An 11,794-nucleotide genomic window follows, 5' to 3' on the forward strand; every position below is an offset into this window, starting at 1 on the left:
CGCGTCATTTTAATATTTACTAACAATTCTCGCGTGGTCTAGTGCTAGACTGCGACCTTCGTCGTGTTCTCGTATTATTGCAGATCAAGTACAGCAAGCAAAACCGACTGTCGGAGATGGCATCCGGCTCGTTTGCAACTATTGTTACAATGCAACAGAACGGCGTGGATCCTTCCCGTTTAGCTCAACGCTCTCTCGCTGCTGCCGAAGAATTGCTCAAGAAGGCAATTCAACGTGAAGAAATAACACGGACAAGAGAAGCTAGTCCAGAACGATATACATTATATTCTAGAGATCTATCACCTGCACCTAATCAGAGTGTCGAACTGCCACTTCCAGTCTCAGATCTAGATAAGAACGACTTGAAAACTCCCCAACATCAAGTACTTCAAACTGTTCGTCCCGTCGACAAAAGGGCTACAGCCGCAAGAGAACTTCCACGGTAAAATGATGTGATTTCTGGTATATTTTATATATCTTTTCTTATGGTTAAATGCTAACCTCTATTGCAAGCAGACGCAATGAGCGAGTTAACGATCTGGTGCAATGGACGAATGTTTCGGCCAAAGAGATTGAAGAACAAATCGTCTCCTTGGAAGCCCTTCACAATCGCATGCACTCCCTCAACCGTAGTTTTGTAAGGCAGCAACGAGGGCTGATGGAAGAACAGGGCGATGCTGCACAAGAACAGACCTTGAAACAGATGAAACACTTGCAGGCCTTGCATGATCAGCAGACTGACTGGCAGGCAAGAGTTGAGAATGGTTTTTCTAGACTGGCATGAATCGTTGATCTTCCATTACTTTACACAGGTCAACCAGATTAAGAAGATGCAAACCATGTATACAGCCCCACAATCTGTTACTGCCCAGCTCCGAGAAGTTACAAACATGGAGGTTCCTGTAAGAACAGTAGAATCCGTTTAGTTTCAAGATTCTGGACTCAATTTATACCCATTAGACCCAGGTCCAGACTGCACCTGTTACATCTCATTTGCCGACGACACGTGATGACGCACCATCAGACGCTGTCACAGTGGAGCTATCGAAGAAACTTCAGCGTGTAGAGCACGAGTTTCATCATGCGATGACCATTCTCACTGCTTTGAAAGAAGGTCTAGCTTCAAAGGATGCCAAGACTGAAGCTCTGGCGATGCAAGCTAATGCTCGAGTATGTTGGCCGGAAGAAAATCGAGCATACATTTTTTGAATATTCTCACGCAACTTTGGTTTGAATAGGAGGCTACATCTACAGTTCTTTCGTCTATGCAAGACGCTCTAAAAGAACTGGGTGACCTGTCGCAACGCATGAATTGGTCACCTGTCGACATCCTACTTCCATCAAACACCAGCAACAGCAAACCTGGCAAGGAGAACAAGAAGCATGCAGACACCGCAACATCACCAACAAACCTTCGTGTGCTTCGAGTTGATCGTGTAAAGATGTTGGGAGGTGATTTTGATTACGATGCAGCTCAGAAAGTGTTGGTGGAGTTGAGAAAGCTGAGGAGGGACATGATGCTACCCATGTACAATCGTCTTGATATCGCAATACCGGTCGAAGGTAAAGCTATGAATGCACAGAATTTCCAGAAAGAGTTCTTGCTGAAAGGATTTTCACAATTGCCTTCCATTTTTCTGCAGAGGTGATCAAGCAACCGACAATGGATACTTTGGATGATGTCTTGAATGCTGATCGAGTGAGAGCGGAAGTGAGACGTACAATCGGTGAAATGGAGAACGCCAAGGTTGGTCTCTATCTAAGCGATGATTCGAAATCAAGACAACACTGAAAACATTGTTTAGGAGACATGGATTCCCACTGTGCAGCCTCGACTTCATGAATCCGAAATCTACCATCAGGCACCTCGTATGCAAAGTCCTCAGCCGGGACTACGGCCAAAGCCTGTCCAAACTGTACAAGTAACGAAATCAGTGTATGTTCTGCAATGATCAGCGGTGCTTGCCGGTTTTTGGCGTTTTGTGCTTCTGACCCTACCAACACATGTTTTAGGGAACCTCCACCTAAACAGCAACAACCCTCCCGCAAAAAGCAAAAGCAATCCTCACCTCCAAAACGACGAGCCATGGAGATAGAGATCCAGAGAGTGCAAATGCAAACTCAGACATCACCTTCTCGTAACGGCTCTCCGACTCGTAACGCCTACCCTCCACATCGACCAGAATCACCTGGGATTGGATTTGCTGCTCCATTCGAACGAGCACCCTCTCCGTTGCGACCACCCAACTTTTACAATGTTCGATTGTCGAACATGCCCATCTTTCTACGAAGGACGTCTGTTCGGCCTCCTACTTTGGGCTTTCTGGATAATTTGCCACCACCTCGTAGTCCTACAAAACGGTAAATGCTGATACGGCTGTTATATGGGCCTGCACTTTTTGCCAATATCTGATGTGTTTGCTTGCCAGTAGGACACCATCACCCACAAAACGAGCTGCACCAGCTCCGCGGCCAGTCTCACCCCCTCCACTTCCCATCAAGAAGGCGTCGAAAACTACTTCCACTAACATGGTTGCAGAGAAACCAACTGTGAAAGGTATACTTTTCAATATGCCTTGAGCGTTTTTTTTTTTTTGCCACTCAGCAATCATTCTTGATATTTGTAGTATTCGACGAGGCCGTTCAGACTTCCGCTCCAACCACTATGGTCACTCATTCGACACAAGTCACGGATGATACTTCAAGTCACGTTGGTAGATTTTCTGTTTGGCCATGATTTCTTATGACGAAGAATGATGACTAAAACGAACCATTCTTCTTGTATTAGAAGTACCTCCTCCGTTGTTGAAAGCATATCAGGTCAGTCATGGAGAAAAAGGCCGCTATCATAATTCCCAACATTCCCTTTAACTGAACAATTCTTTGCCTTTCTCTCAACACAGAATACCGGTGTCCAATCTGACCCACCACTTCATAATGTTGGTGTCCAATATGATTCTCCGCCAGTGTCGGAAGCTGTGCAGACGATGTCTGAGAAGCCGTCAGTACAATCGTCGAAAAGCGCTTGAAGTTTTTTGGATCTGGTTCTGACTGGCACTTGGAAATACCCACTAGGTCTCCAAGGCTGCCTGAACGAGTTCAGTCAGAAGTCTTACTCAGAATCCTGCAGAAGGCAAAGAGTATTGGTAAATATGACATATGGCAGGAATTTTTTCGTTCATCCGCTTCTCACACCCGTTTTTTAGAAATTGAACCACCACCACAAATCCCAGAGTCAGCCTTTACATTGGTCCTTGACTCAATTATTAATGAAGTGGTCGATGAAGCAGTTGTGAGTGTAGCTCGACAATGTCTTCAAGAGGCTCGAGACCGTGAAGATGAACGAGCTAGACTTGAAGCAGCAGAAAGATACCGACGTGAATTACTTGAGACTGAAGAATTACTACGACATTTACGTGAAGCTGCAGAAGATGAAGCACGAGAGGTAGACCGATTTTCCTGGTCGTTTCGCGATGTATTTTGGTTTCTCAACAATTTTTTTTCTGTCTTAGCGCAAAGTGGAGGTCGAAACGCAAGTCCCACCACAAACACCTCCAATACAGCTAGAAGCAGCACCAGACGCATCCGAATCATCCGGTCCCGGTCTCAGCACCCTGTCCACAGTCATGTCAGAGGGTGAAGTACTCACCAACCTGTACAGCGAAGGAGAAATCGTTGATCGATTCCCTGTGGGTGCATACGATGGCATGTTTGCTGCTGCTAGAGGTAGAGATAATGATGCTACATCTGCGGATATCTTGACTCAAGCTAGTGAAGTTGCTAGTTATGCTGGTGTACATATGGCGAAGAGTACAGGTGCACTGTCGGCTTCTGATGGTGAATTGCTGACGCAGGATGCACGGTATGAGGATGGAGAGTTTGATTTGTCGTCGGAGAAGGGGATTGTGAAGCCTGAGGTGAAACGTGTTGTGAAGAAGAGTGAAAGCCGAAGTGAGTAATTTGGAGAACGCTTTCGGCGGTTTTGGCTATGTCCTCCTTACGCTCATTTCTTTCTAGCGTCAGCTCCACCTCCAGTAATGGCATCATCTAGTAAAGCTGGTGGACAGCGAGTCGTAAAACCAAGAACTTCTACACCTCCGTCATCAAAGAACTCGCAATGGTCAGAAACAGTAATTCCCTTCCGACCAGAATCTGTACCGACCAGAGTTCCAATTAGCTCCACCACCTCACGAAGCAATTCACCACGTATGTCAAGACCTGAACCTGCTCGTGAAGAACCTCATGGTTCACCATTCCATAAATCAACACCAGCAAAATCCGTGACTCCCTCTCAAATATCTCAGAAACCATTATTATCACGTAATAGCACAGCATCAACATCATTACATAAAACGCCGTCCCGCCAAAGCTCACTCACAGAATCATCACGCCACTCTGACGAATCATCCCGTCGTGGTTCTTCTGGCAAGGACTGGTCTGGTGAAGATGAAGGAAATAGTAAATCGTCACCTGAAATGAGCATGGATCGCTCACTGCTACAAGCCAGTGATATAGCCAAGATTGCTGAAAAGGCATCTAAGCTTGAGATGCCGTCTTGGTCGAGTCTCTCTGGGTCTGACAAACAGCAGGAGGATAGTGGTGGGAAGAGCTCGAGTCATCAAAGTATTTTAGATGAGGCCGCTGAAGATGGTGGTGAGAAGGATCCGAGTCATTACAGTCTTCTTGAAGAGGCGGTTGAGGATGGTGGCAAGAACTCAAGTCGGTATAGTACTCTTGAGGAGGCCATTGTTAACGGTGGAAAGAACTCCTCTCACTATAGTGATCTTGAGGAAGCTGTTGATAACGGTGGGAAGACCTCAAGTCATCAAAGCATTCGTGAGGAGGCTGCTGTATTGTCAAAGCAGCATAGCCAGCTTACCATATCCTCAGATAAACGCTCAAGCTTGGAAGAGAGCATTGCCAAGAGGTGAAAAAATCTCCATATATATCGACATCATCGACTTTGGTCAACTAACCTCACAAATCGAGCTACTCTAGTGTATCTGAAGGACTGGATGTACTCTCAGACCATATTGCATCAGCTCGTGAATCTGACTCTCTGCTGGAACCGTCACATGATGAATTGAGCGCAACAATCGACAAGGTCTCGCGGATTGACAATCTAGAATCCAGCGCTAAATATTACGATGTTGATGAGGATGAGTACAGTAGCGATTTCGAATAATTTAAAAGAAATGTGGGGTGTGTGTGTAAATAAACATGAGTTGTATGTTAAGTGCATCATTTTGGTATTTTGCAAGTACTGGATTAAACTTCAAATAAGTTTACAAAAAAGTAGCAAAAAACTACAAAGAAAGGTGGGCAATGGAGGTGGTGAAGAAGTCGAGGTTCCTTGTCTGTGATCTAACGTTTTTGCCGTATCTCTACTGCGGTGTAGGAGGATTGTTCAACAATGCCTTGATTCCCTTTGGTGTACTCTCGTCATTCAAATGTACAGTGGTATATCTCAGAGCATTCAACAAGAGCTCTCCAGATCCAGCACCGGCATCTCGAATCACTTTGACGGATGCCTTGATATTTACTTTGGAGCCCTTTGCAAACACACCGGTTGGTGAGACGTGGTCGTATATGACGATACATGAGACCATCACGCGGAGGCAGTATGAGACCATGTCGATTGATCCCGTCCTGTGGTGAGAAGAATCGCGAGAGGTTAGTGTCGTCAAAGGATAATAGAGCCATGGGCAGTAAGTTTTTTTTGTCACCTCTCTTTAGCGACATAGTTATAACAAATGGCTGCAATAAGAGAAAAGAGTTCGCTGATTTGTTCTGTGATGGCTCCTTTGCTCTGAACAAAAAATGCATCAGCGTTAGATTCGTTGGATTGTGGCTAGGCAAAAAAGGAAGATGGATAAAGCTCGCATAACTCACAGCAGCAATGGCAGCAGTTGTCTTATCTGTAATGGCCTTGGTCATTGGGTTTGCAAAAGCGTAAAACAAACTCATTCGGTTGGCCAAATCATCTCCTACTACAGTGTTTGCTGGTACCTGTCCGCCGTTCTGGTTACGGAGACGATTGAGTGTTCGGCGGTAGTATGAAAAGTCGTTTTGAATGTTTGGGTTGGACATCTACATCATGTAAGATGTTAGCAACAAACCATTCTGGAATATCGACAAATGCTCGTATAAGACATTTCTTGTTACCTTTAGCTCATCGAACTGCGAGCAAAAGTAAAGCAAATCGGCGAATCGTTTGGCGGTAGCCTGACATGTTTCCAATTGTTTGTATAGGTCACCTTGACAAAAGAATTCCAGCACTTTTGGGTAGACCTCCTCTGCATAGAAAATCAGAATGAGACTGCTGGATCTTGTCTAATGCTAGACGAGCTACAAAATACCGATCCGTAAACTGAATTCATAGTAATCTTTTAGTTTCAGGACACATGGTAAAACTGCATTCCATGCAGCTTCTTCGGTGTCCTTGTTTGGAGTCGATATAGCCTGTTACAAAATGAACGAGCCTTTGGTCAGAATTCTGTAGCTTGAAATATCATAAAATTGCCAAAGATGCTGGAGCTGTGGTCGGATGTGATAGCAGAAAAAAAGTTACCTTTCTTATGTGTTCACCACACCCTGAATATCCTCTCAGAGTAGATATGTGATCTTCAGCAGGCTTGAGAATTTCATCCAGCATTGCAAACATGGCGGCCTCTTCTGCACATGGTTTGGCGCCTGTTTAAAATAACATGATAATGTAAGAAACGCGTGGGGTTGGAAATCTGGAATTTTCTTAATTGACGACACGCAACTGACCAGTGAAATCTACTGGAATATCGACTACTTCATCCTCATTGGCTCCACGAAGAATACTTAATAGGCCACCCATGCTTTTATAGTTGTTTTGGTTGTGTGTCTAAAAGTCAAGAGACAATCAGATTGAGAAGAGAGCGCAGCAATTTTTCGTGCGAGGGTTGAGAGAAAAGAGGTTGAAAGTTTTGCTTGGTCCCATTTTCGTACATTTTGAGTGCTAGATCTCATGAATGCTGATGATTTTTCAGGTTTGAGATGAATGCGTCCATTTTGTATTTATTCGTTGCAAGTGAGGAAAACTCGAACTCCACAGAAAGCTTTTAACCTTTAATATACACACAAAATTAGGAAGCACTGATACATTCAATTCAATTTAAAAGTTTGCGGTGTCGTGCTTTATTGTGGTTGCGACGTTGCAATGGTGTAGCTTTACGATGCTGATGTAGTTGGCTGGCCTTGATGACTGTTGAGCTCTCTCCGAGACACGACAAGTGAGCATGTTACGAATAACTCAATCCGTACGTGTCCACAAGGATCCACTTGGGAGGCCCTCACTACAATCCCTCAGAATCTGAACTTTGTTCCTGTTCTTCGTGAGCTTATATGACACCTGAAACTACCCTGATAGGAGCCATGTAAAACTTGGTCGGCGTCTCCAAAAGGCCAGATTCGAATGCTCGCATGCTAAGATTGGTAATCCCAAAAAACGCCTTCCATCCTTGAATCATCTTTTTCAGGTAAATCCTTAGGTTCGACACGAGATTCAAGGGACAAAAATCAGAAAAAGTACGTTGATGCGAGGTTGCATTCTTTGTTCTTGCAGTCTAGAGAAAATCATCTTTGAAGTATTGTTTCAAGCTGACCATTTAAGTTAGCACAGTAGCTCTGGAAATATGAAGGACGTTGAAGGGGTAGAGCGCGGCCAATGTTTGGCATGTATGTTAAAAAATGCTTTTGTGTAGAGAACGTTTTTCGTTGTGCCGTCGAAGCTAATCTTGAATGTTGAAAAAACTAGGTGCTGGTTGTGAGGAATACGCTTTCAAGACCAAGTCCAACCAATGTATGTTGCACTTTCACGTTGATTTTTCGTGAATTCTTAGTTTGGCGTGTCACTGTTTGAGTCACTATGTCGCGACATCTGCTCATTCAACGTGATGAATGATGTAGGTGACGACTGTGGTTGTAATGTGTCTCGTCACAAGCAATTGAACAAGGAAGAGACTGAAAGAGCTAGTAAGTTGACGCGTTTACGCTTTTATATTTCTGTCATCACTACTAGCCCATCAACCTGTCTCACGCATTTTGTTCAACAGGGAGTCGCTCCAAGTCTCGAGGCCCAAAGAAAGCGGTGGACGCGAATGAGGAAAAGAAGGAAAAGAAATCCTTCAAAGACAAAGTGTCTGACATTGAATCATCTGGACGTCTTGGAAACGGTGGTGCCTTGGACTGGATTCTCAAATCTTTTGTCGTATGGTCTATCGTAACATTGGCCTGTACTCTATACGTTCTTTCTGGAGCACACAAGTCTCGTGCCATGACATTCAACCGTGGTCCCTCTGACACATACTACAAGTTTGGTATCATGGGTTTTGCTATTGGTATGTTCTTCGCCTTCTTGACCTACTCTGGTGGTCGTACTCCCGAACGTCGTTCTTTGGCTATTATCATGTTTGGTGTCCAAGGAATTGCTCTTATTTCATACGCCCTGCAACTCTTCCGTTTGACTCCAAGTTTCATGATGCCTACTGGTATGCCTTGGGACCCTGCACGATCATTCGAATGGATGGCTTGCTGTCCAACTTTGATCTACCTCATTGCTGAACTTACCCGTTCTACTCATGATGCTTGGGAAACTATGGGTTTTGATTACACTATGATTGCTTTTGGTTTGTTTGGTGCCATCATGAAGGAACCTTATGCAACTTGGATGGATACCTGCTCTTGTTTATATTTCTTGTATGTCGTTGGAAGTTTGATGAAGATGTACAATGCTGCTCTCAATGGTGAAACCGATTGTAAATTGGACAAGGCTTCCTTGGTGTTTGCTAAATGGGCTACTTTCTGTGCCTGGTGGGGATGTAAGTAAATCTTCCGTTTTCTTTTCAGTATGTGATGAAAATTGAGTGTATTTCAACATCTAACACCATACTCCCATTTCATAGTCACTATTATTTACTTCCTCCAAAAGGATCAAGTTGTCTCATACCAATTTGGTGAATTGCTCTACTGTGGTTGTGACATGGTTGCCAAGGTGTTCTTGACCTTGATTCTGATTAACGCGTAAGTTTTGCGGAGACGTTATTTTACGTTGAAACTGCCTTACACTATATGCACATATAGTACCGTCGAACAAGCTACCAGTGAACGTCTTGCCATGTTGACCAACATTGCTGCTGAATTGGAAGAACAAACTAACGCTACCGATGCCCTATTGGAGAAGATGATGCCAGCTGCGTAAGTACTTGAAAGATTTCGTGCTTGATCGATTGTGAGGAATTAACAACTTGGTTTTTCTAGCATCTTGGAACAAATCAAGACTGGTAAAGCCGCTGAAGCTGAAGAATTCGACAATGTCACCGTCTTCTTCTCTGTACGTATCAAATCGGCAGCCATAGTCCAAATTGAATCTAACCATGTATCCATTCACAGGATATTGCCAACTTTACCGTTTTGTCTTCTCGTACCTCTGTAAGTACTTGGTGATCAAATGGCAACACATGAGATGTGTCTTACCTTTCCTTTCGTTTGTGTAATAGACCAAAGACATGTTGGCCACCCTCAACAAACTCTGGCTCGAATACGATGCCATTGCCAAGAAATGGGGAATGTACAAGGTCGAAACTATTGGTGATGCTTATCTCGGTGTTGCTGGTTGTCCAGAACGTGTTCCAGGTAATTTATGGCTCGAAAAAAAACTGATGTTGAGTGTACTTTTAGCATCAATTTTTGATCAACTAATCACCTTTCATGATCCATACCAGACCATGCCGACCGTGGATGTAACTTTGCCATTGACATTATTACTATGATTACCACCTTCAAGTCTGCTACCAACGAATCCATCAACATCCGTATCGGTCTCAACTCTGGTCCTGTTACTGCCGGTGTCATGGGTGACTTGAACCCTCATTGGTGTTTGGTCGGTGATACTGTCAACATTGCTTCCAAGATGGAGTCTAGTTCCAAGCCTATGCAAATCCACATTTCTGATGTTACTTATGAGTTGGTCAAGAACAATGCTGTAAGATTCTCGCAGATATTTGGGATGTGTGCTTTTTCGTTATACTTACATGATCGTTTTGAAATGATGTAGACTCTTGTCTGTACCCCTGGTGATGTTGTAACAGTCAAGGGCAAAGGACCTATTCAAACCTACTTTGTTACTAGAAAGTAAACACAGGACAAATGATACCCACACTGAAATACCCCTTTGTTTGTAAAATTGATAGCAAAACAACTAAAGAAAAAATCAAATAAAGACATTGTATACTCAAAACGACCACGAATGCGATTGATGCTTCCGAGGATTATACACAAACAGGAAAACCAGAACAAGGAGTTTGTTGCATTTATGAATTTTAGATTATTGAAGAGTTGATTGAAACAAAGTTTACGAGATGAGGCTTACTACAAAGAAGTGATGCAGACTGTTTTTGAGGTTTACGTGATGATATTTTATTTACCGTTGATTCAGATTTGACCGGCTTCCTCTCAGCATCCTCTGGAAGATATTTACTTGAGGTCGAGCCATAGAGTCGGCCGATGTTTTCCGTACTATTGGACGTTGAGTTTGTGATGTACGAGTCACATCAGATTGTGACGATTGAGTTTTAGCAGCGTGAGCCCCAGCTTGAATCCAGCCAGGAGGCAAGTCCTCGTGCCGTATAGTATTCTCTGCATGCCGTGCCCATTCATATGGATCTGATTTACCTAATACACTGCCATTTACATTGCGAGTGATTGGTTCCTGAGGAATAGAACCACCATTGGCATTACGAGAGTTCATTTCCTGGGCGTCTATCGGTGGTGGCGGCAATGGCCTACTTGCCCTAGGAGCAACTCGCTGCGGCGGGAGTTGTGGTGGAAGTTGACGGAATGTTTCAGATGGTGGTTGGGGAGGTCGTTGTGCGGGAGGTTCATAGTTCCTGTATTGAGACTGTAATGACTCGGGCCGGTCTTGCTGTTGTTGCTGCATATAAAATATTCTGTCTTCTCTGATTCGGAGTGCTTCTTTAAGTTCTCTAATCTGTCGTTCTGAGCCTTCTACGCTAGCGTGCATCTCTTCCAGTTGCATATGCAGATTCACTCGCTCTTTCGTAAAGAGAGACAGTTGCTCTAAAATAGAAACGTATCGGGTGAGTATACTAGCTGAGTGCTTTCCAACCCTACACAAACCTCTCGCCACTCCAAGCTCACGCTGAAGTGTGTCCCGAATACTCTCTAGATGCCGTATCCGTGTATCTGCGTCCGATAATCGTTTATTCTCGTTCGTAAAGGATGCTGTAGCGTCATTTACTCGTGCCGCAAGATGGGCGTTGGCAACCATTAGATCCGACAGTTTGTCTTCTAAATCCCGTATCTCTCGCTCTTTATTCTGCGCTATTGGCTCTACCTTTTCAGCAGCTGGAGGATTGTCTTGTACTGAATGTGGCAGCGAATCTCGTACAGATCCAGATTCAACAAACAGTGGTTCGAGCCTTTGCAGGGTCCCAGCTCTGGCCGCATTACTTCCATTCGAGCTAGTACTCGAGCGAGAACTGAAAGGAGGGCCCCGTAATGGACTAGAATTTGGAAAAAAAGGAGTTGAAAAGTTAGCTTTACTTTCCTTGGTAGCGATCTGTGAACTTGCAAGTGTCCGTACCTTCGAGGCGGTGATGGCGGACTTGCAGACGTCGGCGGCTGATGGTATGGTTGGGAATAAGGTGCGTTTATGGGCCGGTTGGTATAGCGTGGCAAACGGTTGTTCATTTGAGGAGCAGGAGCAATGTTTCGACCATCGTTCGATTGTGGATCAGTCCTTGCC

At 44.3% G+C, this 11,794-nt stretch overlaps 3 protein-coding genes across 3 annotated transcripts; 2 read left to right on the forward strand and 1 right to left on the reverse strand.

The window, feature by feature from the left end:
- Positions 1 to 116: 116 nt before the first annotated feature.
- On the forward strand, positions 117 to 5,185 carry SmJEL517_g03630 (uncharacterized protein; the record flags this gene model as incomplete). The annotated part of the gene is made up of 17 exons (XM_031169558.1): positions 117 to 442; positions 517 to 754; positions 813 to 902; positions 961 to 1,170; positions 1,239 to 1,563; positions 1,644 to 1,747; positions 1,806 to 1,936; positions 2,014 to 2,361; positions 2,433 to 2,557; positions 2,628 to 2,714; positions 2,789 to 2,820; positions 2,904 to 3,001; positions 3,076 to 3,146; positions 3,207 to 3,445; positions 3,513 to 3,951; positions 4,018 to 4,927; positions 4,999 to 5,185. 17 exons carry the CDS (start codon positions 117 to 119, stop codon positions 5,183 to 5,185), a joined length of 3,960 nt encoding a protein of 1,319 aa, XP_031024461.1.
- A 199-nt stretch (positions 5,186 to 5,384) lies between these two features.
- Positions 5,385 to 6,847, reverse strand: SmJEL517_g03631 (uncharacterized protein; the record flags this gene model as incomplete). Its single annotated transcript, XM_031169559.1, has 7 exons — positions 5,385 to 5,649; positions 5,727 to 5,809; positions 5,893 to 6,090; positions 6,166 to 6,296; positions 6,360 to 6,462; positions 6,572 to 6,693; positions 6,775 to 6,847. 7 exons carry the CDS (start codon positions 6,845 to 6,847, stop codon positions 5,385 to 5,387), a joined length of 975 nt encoding a protein of 324 aa, XP_031024460.1.
- An 817-nt stretch (positions 6,848 to 7,664) lies between these two features.
- On the forward strand, positions 7,665 to 10,165 carry SmJEL517_g03632 (uncharacterized protein; the record flags this gene model as incomplete). The annotated part of the gene is made up of 11 exons (XM_031169560.1): positions 7,665 to 7,707; positions 7,787 to 7,831; positions 7,939 to 8,004; positions 8,085 to 8,849; positions 8,934 to 9,051; positions 9,112 to 9,225; positions 9,289 to 9,361; positions 9,421 to 9,459; positions 9,528 to 9,663; positions 9,753 to 10,012; positions 10,085 to 10,165. The coding sequence occupies 11 exons, from the start codon at positions 7,665 to 7,667 to the stop codon at positions 10,163 to 10,165; spliced, it is 1,740 nt and encodes a 579-aa protein (XP_031024454.1).
- Positions 10,166 to 11,794: the final 1,629 nt, after the last annotated feature.

This window comes from Synchytrium microbalum, assembly GCF_006535985.1.
Source record: "Synchytrium microbalum strain JEL517 chromosome Unknown SmJEL517_scf0020, whole genome shotgun sequence".
NCBI lineage: Eukaryota > Fungi > Chytridiomycota > Chytridiomycetes > Synchytriales > Synchytriaceae > Synchytrium > Synchytrium microbalum.